This window comes from Balaenoptera physalus (genome assembly GCF_965194825.1).
Source record: "Balaenoptera physalus genome assembly, chromosome: 7".
In the NCBI taxonomy this organism is placed as follows: Eukaryota; Metazoa; Chordata; class Mammalia; order Artiodactyla; family Balaenopteridae; genus Balaenoptera; species Balaenoptera physalus.
Genome location: NC_138886.1, coordinates 5,337,260 through 5,349,776, shown reverse-complemented (window position 1 = coordinate 5,349,776; position 12,517 = coordinate 5,337,260). Strand labels below are relative to the sequence as shown.

The 12,517-nt window shown below is 38.0% G+C and overlaps 1 protein-coding gene across 4 annotated transcripts in view; it reads left to right on the top strand.

The window, feature by feature from the left end:
- NUP214 (nucleoporin 214) overlaps positions 1 to 12,517 on the top strand; it is a 99,010-nt gene that overhangs the window by 46,436 nt on the left and 40,057 nt on the right. For all 4 annotated transcript variants that reach the window (XM_082468092.1, XM_082468091.1, XM_082468089.1 and 1 more), the window contains exon 25: positions 11,709 to 11,784. In XM_082468092.1, coding sequence (XP_082324218.1) covers positions 11,709 to 11,784 — 76 coding nt within the window. The remainder of the gene's footprint in view (positions 1 to 11,708; positions 11,785 to 12,517) is intronic.

Sequence of the window (12,517 nt, the reverse complement as noted above, 5' to 3'; positions counted from 1 at the left end):
TGCGGCAAGCGGGGGCCACTCTTCATCGCGGTGCGCGGGCCTCTCACTGTCGCGGCCTCTCTTGTTGCGGAGCACAGGCTCCAGACGCGCAGGCTCAGTAGTTGTGGCTCACGGGCCCAGTCGCTCCGCAGCATGTGGGATCTTCCCAGACCAGGGCTCGAACCCGTGTCCCCTGCATTGGCAGACAGATTCTCAACCACTGCGCCACCAGGGAAGCCCCAGAGCTGACTTTTATTAAGTCTGAATCTGTGTTTAGAATTCAAGTCATTGACTCCGTGTCACTGTTCTGGGCAGCACGATTCATAGAATATGCCTGTGCCCTGTTGCTCTGCGTATTTTGTAGCCAGGAACTCTTCAGTGTGGCTGAAGAGGGAAGAGTTGAGGGCCGTTTCCTCAGTCTGAACGTAGGGATCGTGAGGACCAGTGTCATTCAAGCAGTTGGAGTCTGGTGCCCATTACTCGTCCAGCGGTGAGAAGAACAGCCACAGACCCTGTGTTTTTCCGGTTTGCATGAGCTCTCTCCTACTCCCCTGCCCCCAGGTCAGCTCACTGTTCTGTTTTGGCTTTATCGAGTGGCCCTGCTGCACTAGTCCACTGGCCTCTTTTTTCCACATTGGTCCATTTATCAACACTGCCAGGAATTTCTCAGTTATCTCAGGGCCATACTAACAGCCAAAAACAAGCCTACTCGCTTTCCTATCTTGTAGTGACCTTGAAGCTTTGGTATGCTATTTAGACCAAGATGGCATTTGTGGTCGTTGTGAACTTCTCAAGGGAAAGAACTATGCATTAGAGTTTGGGAATTATAGCCAGATTCCTAGTGTAGGGTAGGCAAAGAAAAGCCACTGCAAGGCAGAATATTACATAAGACAGGAAAATCCAGCTTAACAGTGAAAGAAGTATGGTCTGGTATTTCTCAGATATTTTAGCTGTTAACCATGTGTGAGAAGCACCTATTGGTGATTTCCTTTATCTTGTCTCAGGCTTTGTTTCCCTCCAAGGTTCATCTGAGTTAATCATTGATAAGGGCTTTGTTAAAGGAGCAATGCTGAATTTGCCCTTTTTTCTGACTTAAGAAAAATAGACACAAAAGTTAAAAAGGAATCGAAGAAACTCTCTTCCTTTCCCCACAGAATTGGCGTCTGGTGCAGTTATTTAACCTGTAAGCCCAGCGTGGTGCCTGGAATGCAGTTCCTTTTTAATAACCACTTGTTGAATAATAGGTGGATCTAAGCATAACTGACAAGTGGAAATTGGTATTTACCGCCTCCCCCAAGAAGCAAGCTTGAGAGGGAATTACATTCATTATAAAATTACTTTCAGATTCTCTTAAGCAGTAGTTTGGTAAGTGTATTTTAAATATTTAATTTTGCATTTAACTTTTTCTGAGTAATATCTTAAAGAGATTTATTATAAGATGAGCTTACACATTTCTTGCAAGTCAGAACTACAGTGAGGTATCACCTCACACGGTCAGAATGGCCATCATCAAAAAATCTACAAACAATAAATGCTGGAGAGGGTGTGCAGAAAAGGAAACTCTCCTACACTGTGAGTGGGAATGTAAATTGGTTACAGCCACTATGGAGAACAGTATGGAGGCTCCTTAAAAAACTAAAAACAGGGCTTCCCAGGTGGTGCAGTGGTTGAGAATCTGCCTGCCAATGCAGGGGACACGGGTTCGAGCCCTGGTCTGGGAAGATCCCACATGCCGCAGAGCAACTGGGCCCGTGAGCCACAATTACTGAGCCTGCGCGTCTGGAGCCTGTGCTCCACAACAAGAGAGGCCGCGACAGTGAGAGGCCCGTGCACCGCGATGAAGAGTGGCCCCCGCTTGCCGCAACTGGAGAAAGCCCTCGCACAGAAACGAAGACCCAACACAGCCATAAATAAATACATAAATAAATACATAAATAAATACATACATACATACATACATACATACATAAATAAATAAATAAATAAATATATAAATAAATAAAAAATTAAAAAAAAAAAACAACTAAAAACAGAACTACCATATGACCCAGCAATCCCACTACTGGGCATATACCCGGAGAAAACCATAATTCAAAAAGATACATGCACCCCAGTGTTCATTGAAGCACTATTTACAATAGCCAAGACATGGAAGCAACCTAAATGTCCATCGACAGAGGAATGGATAAAGAAGATGTGGTACATATATACAATGGGATATTACTCAGCCATAAAAAAGAACAAAATAATGCCATTTGCAGCAGCGTGACTGAACCTAGAGATTGTCATACTGAGTGAAGTAAGTCAGACACAGAAAGGCAAATATCATATGATATCACTTATATGTGGAATCTAAAAAAAAAAAGGGTACAAATGAACTTAACAAGACAGAAATAGAGTCATGGAGGTAGAAAACAAACTTATGGTTACCAGGGGATAAGGGGGGGAGCGATAAATTGGGAGACTAGGACTGACATATACACACTACTATGTATGAAATAGATAACTAATAAGAACCTGCTGTATAGCACAGGGAACTCTACTCAATACTCTGTAATGGCCTATATGGGAAAAGAATCTAAAAAAAAAAGAGGAGTGGATATATGTGTATGTATAACCGATTCACTTTGTTCTACGCCTGAAACTAACACAACATTGTAAATCAACTATACTCCAATAAAAACTTTAAAACAAAAGCAAACAAACAAAAAAGATGAGCTTACACATTTCTGTCGTTGGTATATCTTATGTTCATTGGCCTCATCCCTTATATTCATCTCCTGTTTTCAGGAAGAGGGTTTATCTGGAGCAAACCCATGGCTATCTAAACTCCTCTCCAGTGCTCAGTCACTTGATTCATCAGGTTCCTAAGGGGTGTCTGCCATGAGCATGATAACACCCTGGGTATTTGGGATCCAGTAGTGAGTAAGACATACCAGGTCCCCGCTTTCACGGCACTTAGATCTTAGCAAGAAGACAGCCACTAAATGACCCATTACATCGACAGTTCTCTAACTGCAGTATAATGAGTTGGATGAAGGAGACGTACAAGGTGCTAAGAAGGCACACAGTGAGGCCATCTGGTTGAATCTGGGGCTGATGAGGAGGTTGGGAAGGAAAAGGTGTTTTAGCTGAAAGTTGAGCAGTGACCAGAAGATGCCAGGCAGAGTGGAGAGAAGATTGTTATAAACAGAGGGTGCAGGATGTGTAAAAGCCCAGACCTGGGAAAGGACAGAGCATGTTTGAGGTGAAGGTGAAAGAAGGCCAGTATATCTAGAGACCTGGCAGGAAATGGAGGATGAAGAAAGCAGGGCTGAATGAGGTTAGAAATACGGTGGGATTTTTGGTTGGTTGGGTTTTTTTCCGAAGCACACCAGATAGATCATTCCTTTCAGGAATTTTGGCATTCGTTTATTCATTCTTTCTACAGATACTTAATGAGCATTTCCTATATGCCACACACTGTTCTAGGTGCCGGGGATAAAGCAGTTAACAAAACAGATTCCCAAAACCCCCCAAACCCTGCCCTTGTCACAGAGAGACAAATGGTACGTAAAATATATAGTATTTTAGGTGGTGATAGGTATGATGGAGAAAATTAAAGCAGAGAAGGGGTTTAGGGACTGTTGTCTGGACATGGGTTGCAATTTTAAATAGGAACAAGGAAGGCGCTATTCATACATGGCTAATGACTAAAATATCTCAGAAATATCAGACCATATTTCTTTCACCATTAAGCTGGGTTCTCCCGTCTTATGTAATATTTTGCCTTGCAGTGGCTTTTGACGCTTAACATTTGAATAAAGACCAAAGACCAGAGAGCAGGTCGCATGAATATCCTAAGGAAGAAAGCCCCAAGCACCAGGCCTGTAGTGAGAGCATGTCTGGCAGGTTCAGGAAGGAGCCAGACAGCCACTGGTGGCTGGAGGGAGAGGGAGAGCGGGGCCGGGGCCCAGGATTACAGGTCCTGTAACATCTGGTAAGCCTTGGTCAGGACCTGGCTGACCAATGGATATTGAGCAAACTGATCTGATTTATGTTTCCTTTATTAAAAGCAATTTTAGCAATTTTTTAAAATATTGGGGCATAATTAACACACAGTAAAATTCACCTTTTTTTAGTGTAAAATTCCATGAGCTTTGATAAATGCAGACAGGTCTCTTGGCCTATGGTTTTAGCAGGAAGCTTCTGGTTCTTATATTGAGAACAGATGAAAAGGGCTGGAGTGAGGAATGGTAGAAACAGGGAGAACAGTTAGGAAGCTTTTTTTTTTTTTAATTGTGGTAAAATATATGTATAACAAAATTTATTAATTTAACCATTTTTAAGTGTACAGTTCAGTGACATTAAGTACATTTACAGTGTTGTGTAACCTTCACTACTGTTTCCAGAACTTTTTCATTATCTCATACAGAAACTGTAGCCATTAAATAGTAACTCTTTACTCCCCCTTCCCTCTAGTGTCTGGTAGCCTTTATTCTACTTTCTGTCTCTAAGAATTTGCCTGTTCTAGGTACATCATATAAGTAGAATCATACAGTATTTGTCCTTTTGTGTCTGGCTTATTTCACTCGAATTTTCGAGATTTATCCATGTTGTAGCGTATGTCAGAATTTCATTCCTTTTATGGCTGAATAATATTCCATTGTATGCCTATGTCCTATTTTACTTATCCATTCATCTGTAAGTTGACATGGGTGTTTCCCCTCTTCTTGTACAAGTATCTGTTGGAGTCCCTGCTTTCAGTTATTTGGGGTAATGTTTTAGGAGTGGAATTGCTAGATCATATGGTAATTCTGCATTTAGCTTTTTGAGCTAAACGTAGTTCAAACTGTTTTCCAAAGCAGCTGCCCCATTTTACATTCCCAGTAGCAATGTATGAGGTTCCAACTTCTCCACATCCTCACTAATATTTGTTATCGTCCATCTTTTTGATTATAGCTATCCTAATGGGTGTTACATGGTATCTCCTTGTGGTTTTGATATGCATTTCCATTATGACTAATGAATGATAATTGGGTGTCTATTCATGTGCTTATTGGCCATTTGTATCTTCTTTAGAGAAATGTCTATTTAGATCCTTTGCCTGTTTTTTAATTGGGTTATTTATCTTAATTGTTGAGGTGTCATATTCTTTATGTAATCTAGATTCAAGTCCCTTATCAGATACATGATTTGTGAATATGTTTTCCCATTCTTTGCGTAGTTTTCACTTTCTTGATAGTGTCCTTTGGAACAACAAAGTTTTTAATTTTGATGAAATTCAGTTTATTTTTTTCTTTTGTTGCTTGTGCTATAGGTGTCTTACATATAGGTATGTGTTTAAGAAACCATTGCTTAATCCAAGATCATAAAGATTTACTCCTGTGTTTTCTTCTAAGTTTTATTGTTTGAGTCTCACATTTAGGTCTTTGATCTGTTTTGAGTTAATTTTTGTAAATAGTGTGACTTTGTGGTCCAACATCTTTCTTTTGCATGTGGATATTAAGTTATCCCAGCACCATTTGCGGAAAAGACTCTTTTTTTTCCCCCCTTTGAATTGTCTTGGTGCCCTTGTCAGATTGATCGGTTTTCTAATGTTAAACCAATTGTTGGTAATGATGTATTGTCCTTTTTTTATATATGGTTGGATTCAATTTGCTAAAATTTTGGTAAGAATTTTTTCATGTCTTAATGAGGGATATTGGTCTGTAGATTTTGGTTTTTTGTAATATCTCTGTTTCATTTTGGTATCAGAGTAATGCTGGCCTTACAGAAGGAGTTGGGGAGTGTTCCTTTTCAGTTTCCTAGAAGAGTTTATGTAGATTTGTTATTATTTCATCCTTAAGTGTTTGGTAGAATTCACCACTGAAGTCATTTTGGCTTGGAAATTTCAGTTTCTTTAGTAGATATAGGACTATTCAGCTTATCCACTTCTTGAGTGAACTTTGGTAGTTTGTGTCTTCCAAGAAATTTGTTCATTTCATTTGAGTTGTCGAATTTATTGGCAAGACGTCTTTTGTAATAGTCACTGATTATCATCCTTTTAATGTGGATAGAATTCATAATGATTTCACTTCCCTCTTTCCTGTTAGTGGTAATTTGTGTCTTTTTTTCCCTCATCAGTCTAGCTAGAGGTTTATCAATTTTATTGATCTCAAAGAAACCAGCTTTTGGTTTCATTGATTTTTTTTTTTTCCTATTACTTTTTTACTTGGTCTTTATTATTTCATTTTCCTGCTTACTTTGGGTTTTATTTACTCTTCTTTTTTCTGGTTTCTTAAGGTAGAAGCTAATGTCATTGATTTGAGACTGTTCTTTTCTAATACAGGCATTTTAGTGCTATAAATTTCCCTTAAGAATTGCTTTGGCTACATCCCACAGATTTTGTATATGTTATTTTTCATTTTCATTCAGTTCAAAATACTTTTGTTTTTTTTTAAACTTATGGATTATTTTAAAGTGTGTTATTTAGTTTCTAAATAACTGGACATTTTCTAGATATCTTTTTGTTATTGATTTTCAATTTAATTATTGTGGTCAGAAAACATGCTTTGTATGACTTGAATTCTTTAGATTTATTCAGACTTCTTTTATGGCCCATAACTGGGATCAGCAAGGTTTTTTTTTTAAGGGCCGTATAGTAAATATTTTAAGTTTGTGGGACATATAGTCTCTGTCTCAACTACTCAACTCTGCCATTGCAGCCTGAACGCAGCTGTAGACAAACTGTAAATGAATGGGCATGGGCTTTGTTACAGCAAAACTTTATTTACAAAAACAGGCAGCTGGTCTTTGGTCTGTAGTTTGCCAGTCCCTGACCTAGAATATCAATCATCTTGGTACATGTTCTGTGTGCACTTGAAGAGAACATGTATTCTACTCTTGTTGGTTGGAGTGTTCTATAAATGTCAATTAAGTTAAGGTGGTTGATAGCGATAATTTTCTGTCTGCTTGTTCCATCAATTAATGAGAATGGTGTTGGTATTTTCAACTATAGTTGTGGATTTATTTTCCTTACAGTTCTATCAGTTTTTGCTTCATGTTGAAGTTCTGTTATTAGTTGCATAAATGTTTAGGATTGTTACATACTCTTGATGAAATGACCCAGTTTGTCATTACAAAATAACTCTCTTTCTCCCTTGTAAGATTAATTGCTCTGAAATCTACTTTCTCCTGTGTTAATGTAGCCAGTCCAGCTTTCTTTGTTTAGTGCTAGTGTGGTATAGCTTTTTTTTCCTTCCTTCTATTTTAGACCTATCTTGTGTCTTTATATTTAAAATGGGTTTCTTGTAGACAGCATGTAGTTGCATCTTTTTTTTTTAAATCCAGTCTGACAGTCTATGACTTTTAATTGGAGTACTTAGGTCATTTACATTTAATGTGATTATTAACATGTTTGGGTTTTAATCTGTTATATTGCTATTTGTTTTATATTGCTATTTGTTTTCTGTCTGTCCCATTTGTCCTGTGTTCCATTTTCCCTCTTTTTCTGCCTTCTTTTGGATTGAGTGATTTTTTTTATGATTCTGTTTTATCTTTTTCCTTGGCTTATTAGCTATAACTCTGTTATTTAAGTAGTTGCATTAGGGTTTATAGTACACATCTTTAACTTATCACAGTCTATCTTCAAGTAAGATTATACTGTTAAAATATAGTAAAAGAATCTATAACAGTATTCTTCTATTTCTCCCCTCCCCACCTTTGTGCTATTGTTGTTGTATATTTTCCTTCTACCTATGTTATAAACCCCATGATATGTTGTTATAAATAGTTGATTATCTTTTAAACAGAACTAAATAAGAAGAAAAATATCTTTTCTTTTCCCATATAGTTATCATTCCTGATGTTCTTCATTCCTTTGTTCAGTCCCAGGTTTCCATCCGGTATGATTTTCCTTCTGCTCAGGGACTTCTTTAACATTTCTTCAGGTTTAGATCTGAATTCTTCCATCTTTTGTGTGTCTTCCAGAGTCTTTATTTCATCTTTGTTTTTGAAAGATATTTTTCCTAAGTAAGGAATTTTAGGTTGACGGTTTTTTCCTTCACTGACTTAAAGATGTTGCCCCACTTTAAAAATAATAACTATAGTAATTACCATAACCTTAAAAAAAACTTTCATTCTTTTATTTTTCTTACTACAAATGTTCATTGTAGATAGTATGAAAATCTCAGATAGTTAAAAAAGAACAAAATTTAAATTACCTTTATTCCCCCTGCAAATGTTTAATCACTGTTTACATGTTTCTTCATCTTTATTCCATGAAAACTTAGTTTTTTAAAGTAAAATTTGGAGGGAGTTCCCTGGTGCTCTAGTGGCTAGGATTCCGCATTTTGACTGCCGTGGCCCGGTTCAGTCCCTGGTCAGGGAACTGAGATACCGCAAGCTGCACGGCGTGGGCAAATAAATAGATAAAGTAAAATCTGAATACATGCTGCTTTGTAACCTCTCAGCTTAATCATGAAACTTAATTGTTAACATTTTTCCATGTCATTATAAATTCTTAACAATCCTGTTTTCATATTTAATATAGGTCTTTTTTAAAGCTCTAATGCAGTTCCAACTTGCATTATTTAAGTTACTTGGCACCTAGACACACGTGCAAAAACTACAGTTTGATTTAGCAGACTTTTAGATGATATTTTGGAAAGCATTTGAGTCTTCAAAGACATAAAATTTACCAATAGGGGACAACAGTTGGTGGTAACAAGACATAAGAAACTCCTAAAAGTGAACTGATAGCTTTTTTTTTCTCTACTGACTGATATGCAGGGATGTGCTTCTTATGTTGTTACCAACAATGCTAAAATAATTTGACACTTAGATAATTTTGCATGCTTGTAGCCATATCTGTTGGATAAATTCTCAGTTTTAGGACTGCTGAGGCAAAGGAGATATCCATATATGTGAGTGTATATATATACATATAATTTTTATAATTGTTGTCAACTTTCTCTCAGTAGAGCTTATACCAATTTCCCCTTCCCACAAGCAGTGTATGACAATCTGGTTCCCCATATCTTTGCCAAGATTATCAAACTTTAGGATTACTACAGTCTGATAGGTGGAAAAATGAACTGAGAGCTTTTGTTTCAATATCTTCTCTTATTTTCTTTTTCTCTCCTGATTTATTTGTTCAGTTGCTCTTGATAAGTAGTCCTGTCTCCTTACTTGCTTCACCTTTAAATAATTACAAAAAATTCATAGCTCATTAAATAGTTAACTTTAGCAGCTTTCACAGTTTAGATCCACTGTGTCATATATGACTATATAAAAAGATATACATGATAATGATTAAGACTTACCAAAATAAAACATAACCAACTCTGTTGTTTTTTAAGCTCTTTAAAATGTTGAAATAGGTAGAAGAATGAGTAGTTGGCCCCTTTCACAACAATAGTATGAATATTTACCTTGTTAAAGTTCATTAAAGTTTAAGGGACCACTAAGAAAGGGCCTAGGCAACATTTTAATGCTTCACGATCTTAACTCAATTTTATCATTGTGTGTAGAGTATACAGCCCTCGAATGTGTGTGCGTTAGCCTGCCTACGTCGGCAGGCAGTGCTGATAGGCTGTGGCAAAAAAAACAAAAAAATGGCTTTCCTGTGTTCAAGGCAGTGTTTGAACGAGGTTTGTTGTGACATTTTTTGATGTTTATCATACTTGATATGTTCACTTCCACTTGTGTATTAACTTTTATCAGGATGGTCTGGATAATGGAGAGTCGGAGAATTTAAGTTCTGTTGCAGTTGTTTTTCTCCAAGAACCTAATTTTACTACTCTTAGTGACCTGTGTAGCTCCATTCCTCCTTTCTAAAGCAGTGCCCTAGTGTTGGCAGTAGTATAAATGTCATTTGTAGACTCATGTAGTAAATATATGTGACAGTGCCATTTTCTGCCTGTGGTCCTTTGATTTCTGTTTTCAACTGTGGAACAGAACATTTCAAATGAATTTCCAGTGATCTCTTTTCAGGTGCATACTGCTAGAAAGTAGAATACAGTCATCCAAAATATGATAATTCCAAGTTTAGTATTTCCATCTTCTCTTGAACATTTCTAGCTGTTGATTTCCATTGTTTTGGTTCATAGTCACGCACAAGTCTTTGAACACGTTTGTTTGGTAGTATACTGTTCTTTTCTGTTTGTGCTCTTGGATCATGGTGGGTCCGATTTAGTCAGTAGGTTTGTTAGCTGATTGCACTGAGCAGCATTTCTCTGCAGGGTTGTCATATGGCCCGGTGTGTAAGTACTGTGAATCCTAATTTTGTGTGTTTGGGGATTTAGGACATCCAAGAGATTTATAGCATTATCACAAGTAAATAGAACAATAATTACACTCAGTCTGCTTCATGCATGATTTAATTTACCGTCATGTCGTAACTAAGTTTAGGGTGGAAAAAATGTTTTAAAATTGGGTGAATTGCTGCTTTTCTTTTTATTTGTAGTTTCTTTTTTGCTTATCTTTAAGAAAGCATGAAAGATTTTCATTGCCCTCGTGACTCGCCTGAGCTGCAGCCATTTTTCCACCTAAGTCTGCTGTGTCCGCCCAGGGATTTATCAGTCCCAGCATCTCACTCACACATTCCTTTTCTCGTTGGAGAGTCAGCAGATGAGGGGAGCAGTGTCCCTGCGTACCTGTTTGGTAGAACATCTCAGGGGAACAGGGGTGTGTCTCTTTAGAGAGGCGCACATTTACAGCTGCTTCTCTCTTCAGTAGGAAAATAAAGAGGTTCTGTTTCATTGAAAATAACTGCCTTTTTTCTTCTCTCTGAATCTAATAAAGTTTGTTTGGGAAGGTTCCTGTATTATTCCACGAGAGTATCCTGAGGTGACTGTAAGATTATTAAAATGTTTGATAATTTTTTTCTATGAGGCATGGGCTTATTTTTGTCTTTCCTCTTCCGAGTTAATCTTTCGATGGAAAATTATTAATTCTCCCTAAATGAGAGTTCTGAAAAATAAAACCAGGTCCTACAATTGCTATTCCTATGCATACTAGTCAAAGTAGCTCTGCACTGAGGACAGATACATTGATGGAAAGAATTGCTCCCAGGAGCCAAGTATAGAGCTTTGCGTTAAACAGGTGATTTTCTTCCATCAGATATTAACACTAAGTAATTATTGAAATAACAGTTCCCTGCTTACTGTGTTCAGGGGTAACAAAAGATGGTGAGAACTCTTTCTACACACACTGGATGCACTTTTCATACCACAGCAGAAGTGCAGGTCGGGAACGGAACCGTGGTATGTTTGACTCTCTTGTGTGCTGACATCATGAGCGCTGGGCTCCCAGGGCTGGTTGCTGTGAGAAGCTGAGATCTCTTCTTTGAGCCAGATCGTATACATCCCATAGATCCTGTTGCACATTTTCTCAGGCTTGGAAAACAGAATCAGGAATTCCCCACGTGGTCCGGAATGGCGGTGGGTGTTGGGGAGGAGGTGCAGAAGGCTGAGTCTCCAGATAAGAAAGGGATCTGCTTCTGAATGTTCATAATTTTTTCCTTAGGATTGCAGGAGGAAAATTCATTTTAAGGTCACTGCTTTGACTTTTATGCTGAAGACCCAAATTTCATTTAAAGAATTTATTCTTCAATCCGAAAAATGTCAAATGACTTTGATTAGGGTCCCAGACATCTATATTCTACCCCAAAATTGATATTATTTTTTGCACAGAAGGTTGGCTCAAGGATGAATGTGATTTACACCCAGTCATGCCTTTCTCTTGGTCATATGCTTTGTGTTTTTCAGTTCTTCAGTGCCGTACTCTGCAGCCAAAACACCGCACCCGATGTTGACCCCAGCGGCTGCTAACCAAGCTAAGCAGGTAAATTGCTGATTGTGGCTTTGCTGACGTGACGTGCAGTGACTGTCTTTGTAACTGAAGACAATACTGTACTAAGCCCTCTTGTTGTTTAAATGAACTATAAGTCTGACAAAGACCTGTGATCCTTTCCCCACAATTTATGCCAGTCTTGACCTAGTAGGTCAGTTAGGACCTGATACTGTCTCTGTAGGCCATGTGACATTCTGCACCTGGTAATCTTGGGTCATAATTCTATATTTGTATGGGGTATCTGTATGGAGTTGAAATTTACTTTCATTTAACATTGTCTTAGTTAACCCATACAACAACCATATAGACAAGACAGGTGTTCAGCTATGTTTCACTAATGAAGAAGCCAGGACTCAAGTGACTAACGCAGGCTTCCACGGTTTTTATTAAACGATGGAACCAGAGCTGGAACCCAAGTCTTCCAGCTTCTCCCTGTCCACTGCTTCGTTCATTGTCCCTTTCAGTGTCAGCGTCCAGGGAGTAGGTTCTCTTGCTTTCTCTTGCAATCCCTGTTTTTCAGACCTTGCATCTTCAGTGATGTTTGTTATGTCTACTTTCAGGCTTTTGCCTGATAAACATTGTCTCTTACAAAAATAGGTTATACTGTAAACAGTTAAACAATCCAGAAGAAAATAATAGGAGATGGCTGAAAGGTAGATCAAGCTCTCTCTGAAACTTTCCCTAAGAAAACCTGGTTTCTCTGCTACTCATCTCTGTCTCTAGA